The sequence below is a fragment of the Chrysochloris asiatica genome, unplaced genomic scaffold, assembly GCF_000296735.1.
Source record: "Chrysochloris asiatica unplaced genomic scaffold, ChrAsi1.0 scaffold00129, whole genome shotgun sequence".
Lineage (NCBI taxonomy): Eukaryota > Metazoa > Chordata > Mammalia > Afrosoricida > Chrysochloridae > Chrysochloris > Chrysochloris asiatica.
In genome coordinates this window covers 3031611-3045566 of record NW_006408647.1, presented here as the reverse complement: position 1 = coordinate 3045566, position 13956 = coordinate 3031611, and the positions used below count along the sequence as shown (strand labels likewise).

At 39.1% G+C, this 13956-nt stretch overlaps 1 protein-coding gene across 1 annotated transcript in view; it reads right to left on the bottom strand.

Annotated features, from left to right (window-relative positions):
* CFI (complement factor I) overlaps positions 1 to 13956 on the bottom strand; it is a 68726-nt gene that overhangs the window by 52496 nt on the left and 2274 nt on the right. The window contains exons 3-4 of the mRNA XM_006869340.1: positions 6636 to 6915; positions 3765 to 3918 (exon numbers count right to left, since the gene is read on the bottom strand). Coding sequence (XP_006869402.1) covers positions 3765 to 3918; positions 6636 to 6915 — 434 coding nt within the window. The remainder of the gene's footprint in view (positions 1 to 3764; positions 3919 to 6635; positions 6916 to 13956) is intronic.

Below are 13956 nucleotides of genomic sequence, written 5' to 3'. Positions count from 1 at the left end.
TTCAAGAGCAAAGATGTCAGTTTGAGGACTAAAGGTGCACCTGACCTAACCCATGGTATTTTCAATCCTCTCACAAGCATGGGAAAGATGGACAATGAATAAGGAAGCCCATAGGAGAATTGATAAATTTGAATTATGGTGTTGGAGAAGAATATTGAAAGAACCATGGATAAACAGACTATGTTGGGAGAAATACAGCCAGAATGTTCCTTAGAAGGGAGGGTGGTGAGACTTTGTCTCTCGTCCTTTGAGCATGTTATCAGTAGGGACAAGTTCCTAAAGAAGGACAAGAGGAAGATCCCCGATGAGATTAACTGACACAGTGGTAGCAACAATGAGCTTATATATAACAACATTTGTGAGGATGGTGCAGGACCAGGAAGTGTTTTGCATTGCTGTTTATAGGGTCTCTGAGTCATAACCAATTTGACGGCACCAGGGAGACCCCCAGCAAGATGGATTGGCCAAGTGGCAGCATCGATGGACTTGAGTCCGGTAGTGAGGTTGGCCCAGGATTGGGCACTGTTTCATTCTGCTGTGCAAAGGGTTGCTAATAGTCGGTACTGACTTGATGGCACCTAACAATAACAACAACAACTACAACAAAATTCTTCCAGATCATTCAGTTGTCCCTTGCTTGCATTTAGGAGTAAGTAGGCTAAAGGTAAACTGTTGGACAAAGATGCACCTGACAGGTGTAACTAAAAATAAAATAGTAGTGACAATATATATACATATATAAAGAAACACTGAAGAAAATAAGGTTGGTTGGTTATGTGCTGTGGAGTTGGTTCCAACTTAGCGACCCTGTACAGGGTTTCCGAAGCTGTAAATCTTTATGGGAGTAGAAAGCCTCATCTTTCTCCCATGGCACAGCTGGTAGGTTTGAACTGCTGACCTTGAGGTTGGCAGCCTGATTTGTAACCACTACGCTACCAGAGCTCCTTAAAGAAATTAAAGAGGGTCGTTTTAATTAAGACTCATCAGGAAAACAGAGTACTCATGAAACTTTGTTATAAACATCAAAATATGAGAGCCACTTAACCTAAACATGTCTCAATATATTAGATAAAATGGAACAACACCCTTGATAAGTTTTCAAGGAAGGAAGAAAAATCTCCACTTGCTAAAATCATATAATGAGTCCATGAGTTTATTTAAAATATAAGCAAAACATTGAGAGAAAAGACTGACTTTATTAAATGTTGAACCTTAGATTGTAGGTCAAACTGGTCAGATATCAGTAAAAACCTATGATCCAATCTAATAATCAGAGACTCTCACTAATGAACTACCTGTGGATGCCATTTAAGAAAAAGAAAATAGAATTCAGAATGAAAGAGTGGAACGTGAAAAGGAATGCTAACCATGAAGTTGATAAATAAGAGGTAAATCTGAGTAAGCACTGTGAATCAACAGTAATAATATTTGCTTATTGAAGAGTAGTGATTAACTTTGGGGATATAAAAATAAGGTGAAAACAAATACTAGAAACAAATTTTCAAGGTTGCTGTTAATTCAGTTCTGACTTATGGAGACCCTGTATCAGGTTTCCGAGGAGCAGCTGGTGAGTTTGAACTGCCGACATTGCAGTACAAACAAACCTTGAGGTTAAGTGCTTATCCTACAGCGCCACACAGATAGAGTAATTATGTTCTTTGTATTTGCTTATTAGGAAGGTGAGTTATCATGGTATAAATTTAAAGATTACCACTAAATTAATCAAAATGTTGTTATGTGCTGTTGAGTCAATTCTGACTCATAGCGACCCTGTGTAGGGTTTCTGAGGAGCAGCTGGTGGGTTTGAACTGCTGACCTTGTAGTTCTCAGTCCAGTGCTGGTCTTACAGCACCACAGCAATGCATAATTTCTAAGCCAAGTACAGAAGGAAAAGGATGAGGATTTAAAGAGATAAACTTAATTAATCAAATAGAAGTTAGAAAAGGAAGAAGCAAAAGGAAAAACAACAAAGAAGAAACAAAACAGCCAAAATATGATAGAAAAAAATAAATCCAACAATTAAATGCAAGTAATCCCCATAATGTGGGGGGCTCTGGTAGCGTAGTGGTTACGAATCGGGCTGCGAACCTTAAGGTCAGCGGTTCGAAACTACCAGCCACTCCGCGGGAGAAAGATGAGGCTTTCTACTCCCGTAAAGATTTACACCCTCGGAAACCCTGTACAGGGTCGCTATGGGTCGGAGCCGACTCGATGGCACATAACAACAACAACAACAACAATCCCCATAATGTAGATATACCAAACTCTTTAGTTAATGTTGTTGTTGTTGTTAAGTGCCGTCAAGTCGGTTCTGACTCATAGCAACTCCATAGAGGGTTTCCAAGAAGCAGCTGGTGGGTTTGAAACACCAGCAGTCAAGTGCTTATTTATGCAGCTTATTTGTAGCAGTCAAGTGTTTATTCTACAGCACCACACCAGGACTCCCTTTAGTTAATACTGATTGCCAAATTAGATGAAACAAACAAACAAATGTCAGTATGTGCTGTTTTTAAGGGACATACCTAAAATGTAAAGACAGAAAAGACTGAAGGTAATGAAATAGAAAAAGATTTGAATAAAAAAGTTAACAAGGTAGTTTAATGAATAATGTATCAGTTTTATAGAACCCTGCACTCTAATATTAAGAATATATTTAATTTCAAGCATCCATGAACATTAAAATATACTTACTCACAAACCACATCTCAACACACACACATATATATCCCAAACTATCATTATATAGACACATATTCTAACCACAATATAGTTAGTAATATTTACAATTCAATAAGAAATCATTAACAAAAAGATAACCAAAGCCTGGGGGAGATAACCAAAGACAGCTAGCATATTTGTTTGGAAAGTTAAAAAGGCTTCCAAATTATTCATGAGTCAAACACAAAATCTTGTTGAAAATTGCAAGAGCAGATCACCAGTTTTACGTGCAACAAATTATACACTCCACTTCATTTCAATAATTGCAGTCCCCTCCATGTAACATCAGTTATTCCACATCCTCCCTGTGATTCTGGTTTCCACTCTACCGTCCTGCCCAACCCTTCTGAACTGTATCCTTAGGTAAATGTTGCCCTTTGGATTTTGAACGACTGACCATTCCATGGTGAGCATATCTTACTAATGTTGTTGTCCCCCCTGTATGCCTATCTACCACTTGGCTGAAAACTGAGCCATAAGGATAAGTGTAGTTCCAGACATGAAAGGTGTCTGAGGGCCATGGTCTCAGGTTCCTCCTGTCTCATTATGACCAGGAAGCCTGGCCTATATAAAAAATGTTGTGTTTTGTTCCACATTTTCTCTAACACTATCCAAAAACTGCAGAACAGTTGGTAGTGGTAGCTGGGTACCATCTAGCTCTGATCTCAGTGTCATGGAGACTGATGGTCACAGTTCCATTCGTCCATTGGACTAACTGATTCCAGGAGTCTTCAATTGCCATTACTCTTCTTTCCTCCACATAGAGAGATACCAATAGTTAAACCTTAGCTGGATACTCATGAACTTTTAAGATCCCAGGCGCTACTCACACAAGTAGGGTGTAGAACACTGTCTTTGTGGGTTGTGCTATAAGGCTGCAAATCTTAATGGGAGCAAAAAGACTCATCTTTTTCCCATGGAGTGGCTGGTGGATTTGAACTGTTATCCTTGTGGTTAGCAGTCCAGTGATTATCCTACAGTGCCGCTAGCAATCCAAAAAGCAAATAGTAAAGGACAATAAAATCAACCCTGAGAAAATCACTCACTGTTGAAATCCAAGGTCCTGGCAAGCCACATTGGCCTGTGTTATGCTCCAACTGTTTTGACAGATGAACATCTTCTTATCTTGGTCCACAAGTTTTACTTCAACAAGTCCCTCTGAGCTTGTGTTTCCATACTTCAAGGAAACACTGAATTGTCCTACAATAAATATCAAAATAAAGACAAAACTATTTAGACATTCACTTTTCCCTTTTGAGTAAAAACCTTTAAAAATAAAATATGTAATGTCAAATTGACTGTGAGCACCATGAAGATTTTTAACAAATAAGGCATCCTGGGGGTGGTGCTGTAGGTTAATGTGCTGGACTGTAAGGTCGGTTTGAACTGCCAGGTAGGAGGTTCAAGCTCACCAGCCGCTCTTCGGAAATCCTACACAGGATCCCTATGAGATGGAACTGACTCGATGACGTTAACAACAATGAAATAATAAATGCTATTTTTATGAGTACTAACTATGTGGCAGTGTCTGTATTAGCAGTTACATGGTATACCATTGTCTTACTTATCTGGTTGTTGGTGGTTGCATGCCACTGAGTTGGTTCCAACTCATAATGACTCTGTATATAGTTTCTGAGGCTGTAAATCTTTACGGGAGCAGAAAGCCTCATCTTTTTCCCATGGAACAGCTGGTAGTTTTGAACTGCTGACACTGAGGTTAGCAGCCCAATTTGTAAGCACTATGCTGCCAGAACTCCTTGGAAACCCTGTAGCAAACCAAAATACCAAACCCACTGATGCTGAGTCAATTCTGATTCATTGTGGTCCTATAGGACAGAGTCAAGTTGCTGCACAGGGTTTCCAAGACTATAGTCTTTTACAGGAGCAGACTTCCACATTTTCTCCTGTGGAATGGCTGGGGAGTTCAAACCACAGAGGTTCCAGCTAGTAATCGAGTGCTTTAACCATTACTCCTCAGTCAAAATTCCAATCCCACTGCCATCAAGTCGATTCTGGCTCATTGAGATACTATATAGGCTTTCCACGGCTATAAATCTTTATTGGAGCAGACAGTCTCATCATCTCCCATAGAGCAGCTGGTGGGGTTGAATCTCTGACCTTGTAATTAGGAGTCAAACACACAGCACCGCCAGGGCTCCTTATTGGAATTGGAAATGACTCAACTACAACCGTTTATGTTTTTGTTGGTGGGGGTGGGGTGGTTATATTTATATTGTAGTGGCATTGGTGGGGAGCAATTAGGAGAACAGCTTTCACCTTCCATGTAGATGTCCCAGATTCCATTCCATCTCATGCACAGCCCCTACCTACCTGTCTGTCAGTGGAGGTTGGCATGATGCTGAACAGGTGTTTCAGCCAAGCTTCCATACTGAGACAGATTAAGAAGAAAGATTTGATAATCTATTTCTAAAAATCAGCCAATGGAAATCCTACAGATCACAGTGTTGTGATCCACAATTGATAACGGGGAAGGAGCAGGACTGGGAAGCATTGTATTTTATTCAGTTGTTTTTGGAAGCACTATGAGCTGAGGACCAATTTTATGGCGGCTATTTTTATTCAAATTTGCCTTACTTACCTAATACCTCCAAGGGTGGTGCAAATAGTTAACACAGAGGTTCATGTCTACTCAAAAGTCCTTCTCTGCTTCTAAAAAATCAGTCATTGAAAACCTTATGGAGACCAGTTCTATTTCACACATGGGGTCATCATGACTCTAGAGCAATTGGCTTTGGTACATGATTCTTACTCCAAATTTCCTGCTCTTAAAAGTAAGCCAAAGAAATAGTAATGGCATTTAAGAAACATTTATGCATGCTTATATACAAGGCATTTTACCGAGCAAAAAGGCAGACACTGACACAAGAGAGAGCTCCAACAAGGAACTTTCTTCTTCCTTTTCCACAGAACCTCAGCATCTTAGCTCAGTACCACAAAGACGTGTAAGTTACTGTGAGCTGGTGTATGTCACGGTGCTTCAGAAAGAACCTGATAAACATTTATTGGTAAATTCACTAAAAATCTGTGAGAACTTCATATCAGAGGACATTAGCCTGAATTTTACTGTTGTGACTAAAATTGAATGAGCATGTAGGTGTGCCAGGAACAAGCATAATTTTATTTAATCGTCACAAGAGCATTATGGGTTAGGGATTTCTATTGGTCTCACTTTAAAGATGAGGAAACTAGGTTCAGAGAAGTCATACAGCTTATCATTGACCCTAAAAGGAGTTTGAAATTAAATCCATCTGACAGTGAGACCCTGATTTTAACTGCTGTACTAATCCACATCTGAGGGTCCCAGTTTCCTCATAAATTAGCATCTGGATGGACTATAAACATGCTCTCTGGCCTGAGAGGCCACGTTTGCTAGATTGGAGCAGGTCCAGGTCACAATAATCAAAACTCCACATGAATATTTAAGGCCACTGGGCCTAGGGGGTGGTGGGAGGAAAAGCAGGTGATGATATGATGGAAACTGGCGGAAATCACTGGGGACAGGGTCCAGGAGGGGCTATCAGTACCAATTTCATGTAAAGACCTTTTCATTGGGTCTTGCATGGACTCTCAATGACCCTGGGAACAATCCCACTTACCAAATATGAGAAATGAGAGTGGAGGTAGTTCTGAAGGTCTGAGCAGCAGAGGGTGCCACTGATGCCTCTAAGGGGTGGCCTGGTATCTAACAGGGCAACATGCTCTAGACTCAAGATCCAATTCTGGAGACTCCTGATTTCTCTAGTTAGCCTCTAAATTACTCCAAAGAGTCAAGAGAAGAACTCTGAGTCATTTTCATCATATTTCACAGGAAGTGGATTTTCTAATACAAAGTGTGACAGACAAAAACTCTCTTACGCTATAACATAACTTGGTCTTGAAAATTAGTCATTTCCTACCTTCTGCTACGCATAAGCCATTATTTAAAAACTTTGCCTGTGGACGAAGGCATTCAAAGCTCTTTTGCTGACAGTAAGTTGAGTAGCTTCTTCCAGTAGTTGAACACACCGTTGTACCATTTTTTGGGCACTGATAAGGGAGTTTACAAATACAGGTCCCGTCGATGCACTTCAGCCACGGTTGGCAGAAGACTTTATTACAGGAGAGATGCGTGTATTTTTCTTTTAAGCACTGTTTGTCTAAGAGATCCTTTTGAGATGTTTCTGATGTTAAAGTGTGCTGCCAAACACAAAATAAACATAAACTTAATAACACACTAAAGCCTTCTTTTTGAATCAACCATTGTAAACCCTATAAACTTGATGACAGTTTTCCTTTTACTCTCTTTTATAATGTTATTGTTGTTGTTATTTTACCTATTATTGTAAAGACTGGAAATAATGCTTAGATAATGGTTAGCAGGAACTAAGCATATTAAGTCAATTAACACTGTTATTATCCTAAAGTCCATGTAAAATCCAATCAATTTCAGCAATCATGTTAAGTTGTAACAAACTTGATGCTGAATATAGTCTCTTAAAATGAATGAGGAATGAAATTTATTAATTCTATCTTTCAATGAAAAAACATTTAATGTTTTCTAAGATCCTGATATGCGGGAATAAGTTAAAACCACCCATAATAACTGGGATACAATAGCAGACTATGGTTAAGTGATGTAGCAGCGGTACAAACACAACACAGTTTTCTGGGAGATCCCTGGTAGGAGAGATTCAGTCTTTCTTGAGATTGAAGTGGTAGTATTGGAACAAGGTCATGAAAGACAGATATGCTTATCAGAGGACAGGTGCTAGAGAAAACCATATAGGGATTTGCAGAATGTGTTTAGGGAAGTATAAACAGTCCTAGGTGATGATGTAGAGGAATGGTGTGTGCTTCAAATGGGATGGTCACTGAGCAGGAAATGATGTGGAAGAGGCAGCAGCAATAGAGCATGAGAATAGTTTGAAAGGAAGATTGAACAAGCAAAAGCACTAAGATTGGACAATTTAACCCATGTGGTGGTTGAAGTTATGATGCTAGAGAAGAATATTGAATACATTATGAGCTACCAGAAGAGCAAACAAATCTGTCTTAGAAGAAATACAATGGAAACAGAAGTGAGAGTGTTGTTGTTATCAGCTATTGAGTTGGTTTTGACTCCTATAGGCCCTGTATAGAGTTTCTGAGGAGTGACTGGTCCTACAGCATTGTACCATGTTATCAGAAGGGACCCGTCTCTGGAGAAGGATAGCATAGTTGGTAAAGTATTGTTGCGGTGGTTATTGTTAGGTGCTATAGAGTCGATTCTGGCTCATAGCAACCTCATGCACAATAGAATGGAACACTGCCTGGTCCAGCACCATCCTCACAATTGTTACGTTTGAGCCCATTGATATGTCAATCCATGACCTTGGGGATCTTCCCATTTTTCACAGACCCTCCACTTTAACAAACATGATGTTCTTCTCCAGGGACTGGCCACTCCTGATAACTGGTCTGAAGTATAAGACAAAGTGCTGCCACCCTGGCTTCTAAGGAGCCTTCTGGCTGTACTTCTCCCAACACAGATTTGTTTGTTCTTCTGGAAGTCCATGGTACTTAAAATATTTTTCTCCAACACCATAACTCAAATGCATCGATTCTTCTACTGTCTTCCTTATTCATTGTCCAACTTTTACATGCATATGAACCAATTGAAAATACCATGGCTTGGGTCAGGTGTAGCTTAGTCTTCAAACTGACATGCTTGTTCTTTAACCTTTTAAAAAGGTCTCGTGCAGCAGATTTGCCTACTGCAATACATCATTTGATTTTTTGGCTGCCACTTCCATCATTGTGGATTCAAGCAAAATGAAGTCTTTGGCAATTTCAATCTTTTCTCCATTTATCATGATGTTATTTATTGGTCCAATGGTGAGGATTTTTGTTTTCTTTACATTGAAGTGCAATCCACACTGAAGGATGGAGTCTTTGATCTTCATTGGTTAGTATTTTATGTCCTTTTTCCTTTCAGAAAACAAGGTGGTAACATCTGCATATTTCAGGTTGTTAATGAGTCTTTCTCCAATACTGATGCCCCTTTCTTCTTCATCTCATCCAGCTTCTCAGATTATTTGCTCAATGTACAGATTGAATGTTGTTGTTTTTTTTTGTTGTTGAATGCCACTGAATCAGTTATGACTTATGGTAACTCTGGATAGCATTTCCCAGGAGGGACTGGTGAGTTTGAACCACCGACCTTGCAGTTCAAATAGACCTTGCAGTTTATCCCACACTGCCACACCAGGATTATGATGAAAGGATGCAATGTGACACACAGCTTTCCTGATTTTAAACCATTCAGTATCTCTTTGTTCTGTTAGAACAACTGCCTTAGGTCTATGTACAGGTTCTTCATAAGCACAATTAAGTGTTCTGGAATATCCATTCTTCACAATGTTTTCCATAGTTTGTCAACTATAGTTGAAGACCTTTGCATAGCCATTAAAGCATAAGCCAACATCTGTCTTGTATTCTCTTCTTTCAGCCAAGCTCCATCTCATGTCAACAATGATATCCCTTGTTCCATGTCTTCTAAATCTGGTTTGAACTTCTGGTAGTTCCCTATTGGTGTACTGTTGCAACCACTTTTGAATTATCTTCAGCAAAATTTTACTTACATGTGATATTAATGATACTGGTAGATGATTTCCGCATTCTGTTGGGCCACCTCTTAAAAGGGCACAAATATGGATCTCTTCCAATCATTGGCTAGGTAGCTGTCCTTCAATGCTCTGTCAGTTTGTTCAAAGATTTCAATGTGCATTCTATCTATTCCTGGAGTCTTGCTTTTTGCCAATGCCTTCAGTGCAACTTGGACATCTTCCTTCCTTACCTTTTTTTTTTTTTCCTTTATCATATGCTACCTCTTGAAAGGGTTGAACACTGACAATTTCTTTTTGGTATAGTGACTTGGTGTATTCCTTCCATTTTATTTTGATGCTTTCTGTATCACGTAATATTGTGTGCATAGAATCCTTCAATATTATAAGTTGAAGCTTGAATTTTTCAGTTCTTTCAGCTTAAGAAATGCTGAGCATAGTAAAGTATAGGGTCAGCTAAAGAGACTAAAACCCTTGTGATATGGATTGACACAGTGGCTGTAAACACAGCAATCATTGTGAGGATGGTGAAGGACCAGGCAGTGCTTCATTCTGTCATGCATGGGATTGTTATTAGTTGGAAATGACTTGATGACACCTAACAACAGCAAGTAGTGGAGGGTAAGGAGGTATGTATTAGTCCTAGATTTTAAGGCTGAGTAATTGTAAGAATGTGTAATATCCTTAATCAAAATAAATATAAAGTTAGAACATTATGGATTTAGTTTGGGATCTATTGAATCTGAGATATCTGGAGGACATGCATCTGGAATCTTTTGTAGAAAGGGGAGATGTGTGCTGGAAGCTTGGAAGACAAGCCATTGACCTATTTATCAATTCATTCAATAAATGAATTCTAAATATGGTGCTGGGCTGGGTAGTATCTCATTCTGTTATACATAGGGTTACTATGAGTCAGAACTAACTCCATGGTACTCAACAACAACAACAATAGCAAACACAGCTCTGTGTTAGCTTAAAATTTTATTCACTTCTTTCGGCTTGAGACATGCAAAGTGCATTCTTCTCTTTTGGTTTTCTAACTACAGGTCTTTGCACATTTTATTCTAGTGCTTTACTTTGTTTGAAATTTTCTCTTCATCTCTATTTGCTTTAGTTAATCTAAATTCAACAACAAGTTTCAGAGTTTCTTTTGCTATCCAATTTGATCTTTCAATTTTTTCAAGCTCAGTATTCCATAAGCTGAAAGAACTGAAGAAAAAATTCAAGTGCTGAGTTTCAAAATTGAAGGATTCTATGGGCAAAATATTTAACAATGCAGGAAGCATCAAAAGAAGATGAGAGGAATATACAGAGTCACTGCACCAAAAAAAAGAACTGGTCAACAGTGAACCATTTCATGAAGCAGCATACAATCAAGAACTGATGGCATTAAATCCAAGCTACACTGAAAGAACTGACAAAAAAATAAAGTTTCCAGAAATTGATGGACTATCAACTGAGATCTTTCAACAGATGGATGCTATGCTGGAAACATTCACTAATCAATATCAATAAATTTGGAAGACAACTATTTGGTCAATCAAATGGTTGCAACACTACATCAACAGGGAACTGCCAGAAATTAAAGCTGGTTTCAAAATGCATCATTGCTGATAACAAATGAATCTTGATCGAAAGTAGAGAATACCAGAAAGATGTCTACTTATGTTTTATTGACTGTGCAAAGGTATTTGACTGTGTGGATCATAATAAACTATCGTTAGAATGATGAAGAATGGGAATTCCATAACACTTGATTGTGCTCATGTGGAGCAACTACATAGACCAAGAGGCAATAGTCAAATAAATCAAGGGATATGGCATGGTTTAAAATCAGGAAGAGTGTATCAGGGTTTTGTCCTTTCACCATACTTATTCAAATTGTATGCTGCTCAAATAACTCAAGAAGCTAAACTATATAAAGTAGAATTCAGCATCAGGATTGGAGGAGGACTCATTAACAACCTGAGATATGTAGATGACACAACACTGCTTGCTAAAAATGATGACGCACTTACTGATGAAGATAAAATATGGGTTGATTACACCTTAACATCAAGAAAACAAAATTCCTTACAACTGGTCCAATAACAACATCATGATAAATGGAGAAAAGATTTAAGTTGTCAAGGATTGCATTTTACTTGGATCCAAAATCAACACCAATATAAGCAGCCATCAAGAAATCAAACAATGTATTGCGTCGGACAACTCTGATGGAAAAAGACTTCTTTAAAGTATTTTAAATTGCATTGTATGTATGCAAAAGCTGGGCAATGAAGAATTGCTGCATTTGAGTAACTGTCTTGGCTAAGAATACTGAATATACCACAAACTGCCAGAAGAATGAATAAATCTGTGTTGGAAGAACTACAACCAGAATGTGCCTGTGGACTAAGAATGACAAGACTTCCTCTTACGTACTTTGAATACATGTTGTCAGGAGGGATCAGTCTCTGGAGATCAAAAAGAATGACCCCAATTAGATGAACTGACACAGTCGCTGCAACAATGGGCTCAAGACTGAGCAGTGTTTTATTCTGTTGTACAAAGGGTCACTATGAGTTGGAACCCATTCAATGGCACCTAACAATAAAACAACTGGATATATATATATATATAATTTCTGAATAGGGTCTCCCATTCTGTAAATTGTCTTTTCTCTTTCTTGATAATGTTTTTTGATGCATAAAAGGTTTTGGGAAACTGAATTTTGACAAATTAATCTAGAATGTAATCTACCAGTTTCTTTCTTTTTTTAACTTTTCATTGTGAATTGGGTGAAGATTCACAGAACAAATCACTAAGCAATGAACAATTCATATATATGTTTTTTTGGTCATTAATTGCAAGCCCCACAATGTAACATCCCTTATTCCACTTCCTCACTGTGTTGTCTACTTCCATTCCTCCTTCTTTCCTAACCTTTCTGAACATTGTCTTTGGATAATGCTAAGCTTTTTATCTCAAATGGTTGATTATTCTAAGGTGTGTGTGCTCCCCCACCCCCCCAATTGTTACTGTTCCCCTTATAGACCAATTACTTGGCTGAAAATTGAGCTGCATGGGTGAGTTCGGTTCCAGACCTGAAGGGTGACTAAGAACCATAGTTTTGGTGGTTCCACAGATCTCTATCCAACCAGTAAGACTGGTCTTTTCTATGATTTTTTATTTTGTTTCATGTTTTCCAGTTGAACACTTTTTATGGTTTCCATGTACATTTTTGTATCACCTACTGGTGTTGGACTATTTATAATAACTTAACTTCTGTATCTTCCACTGAAAAGAATGTAAGAGCCCTGATAAAAGAACTTGTGCATGTCATTCCTTTATTGGAAGAGTGATACTCTGAGTACAAATAGAAAGCAACTTGATTCTTCTCCATCTTTATCCCCTAAAAACCTATATGAGGACCCAGTCTTCCTTGATCTTTAGATAAAACTAGAGCAAGTGTCATAACTTTTTTAGTTACTCTTAAGAGTTTAATCTCAGGGAAAGTCACTAACCAGAAGTGACAATATCCAGTCCAGTGTAACAACTGAGACTCTGACATTTTTTCAGGTGAAAACTTCTCCTGTCTCCAAGTTCAGCTATCTGGTGGACTTTTATCTTTTTTCTCTTGGAGTTCCCCTATACCCTAGAGCTTTTAGTTTTTTGTTTCTGTCCTCCAAAGGGTTAAAATAAGGAGAGATGGGGAACAGGTTCTTATTTGACAGTTGCTGTACTCTAGCCTTAAGGAGCTCTGGTAGCGTAGTGGTTACGAGTCGGGCTGCGAACCTTAAGGTCAGCGGTTAGAAACTACCAGCCGCTCCGCGGGAGAAAGATGAGGCTTTCTACTCCCGTAAAGATTTACACCCTCGGAAACCCTATACAGGGTCGCTATGGGTCGGAACTGACTCGATGGCACATAACAGCCACAGTACTCTAGCCTTGGAACTCTGAACTTGGTGGAATAGAAGGTTAAACATGACTCTTTCTTGTGGGTCCTCTACAGATTTTCTAGAGGCTATGGTACTGGGAACACCCAATGTCAAACACCTTAATGCCAGCAATGTCTCTTCTCCAGCTAGCCTCTAACGGTGGTTAGATGCTCCTGCATCCAATAGTACATTTCCAGCCTCTTTCTATGGAGATTGCTCACTTTTAGCTGAAAGCTTCTTGAGAGAAAGTCCCATTTCAAGTGACCAGGTCCATTGCTTCCCAAGAGTCCACATCTGCACTTCTGTCCAGTTCCTTCTAGAAACACTGCTTACTCCAACACAGTTACCTCTCTTTGCTCTGCCACCAGGCACCTGCATATCCTTTTTATTTTATTCCTTTTGTTATTGCTGTTGTTAGGTGCCATCAAGTCAGAACCAACTCATAGCGACCCTATGCACAGCAGAATGAAACAATGTCCAATCCTGGGCCAACCTCACTATTGTTGCCACATTTGAGTCCTTCGATGCTGCCACCTGGCCAATCCATCTCGTTGGGGGTCTTCCTCTTTTACTCTGACCCTCCATCTTACCAAGCATGATATCCTTCTCTAGCGACTGTTCCCTCCTGACAATCTGTCCAAAGTATGAGAGACGAAGTTTGGCCATCTAGGCCTCTAAGGAGCACTCTGGCTGCACTTCTTCCAAAACAGATC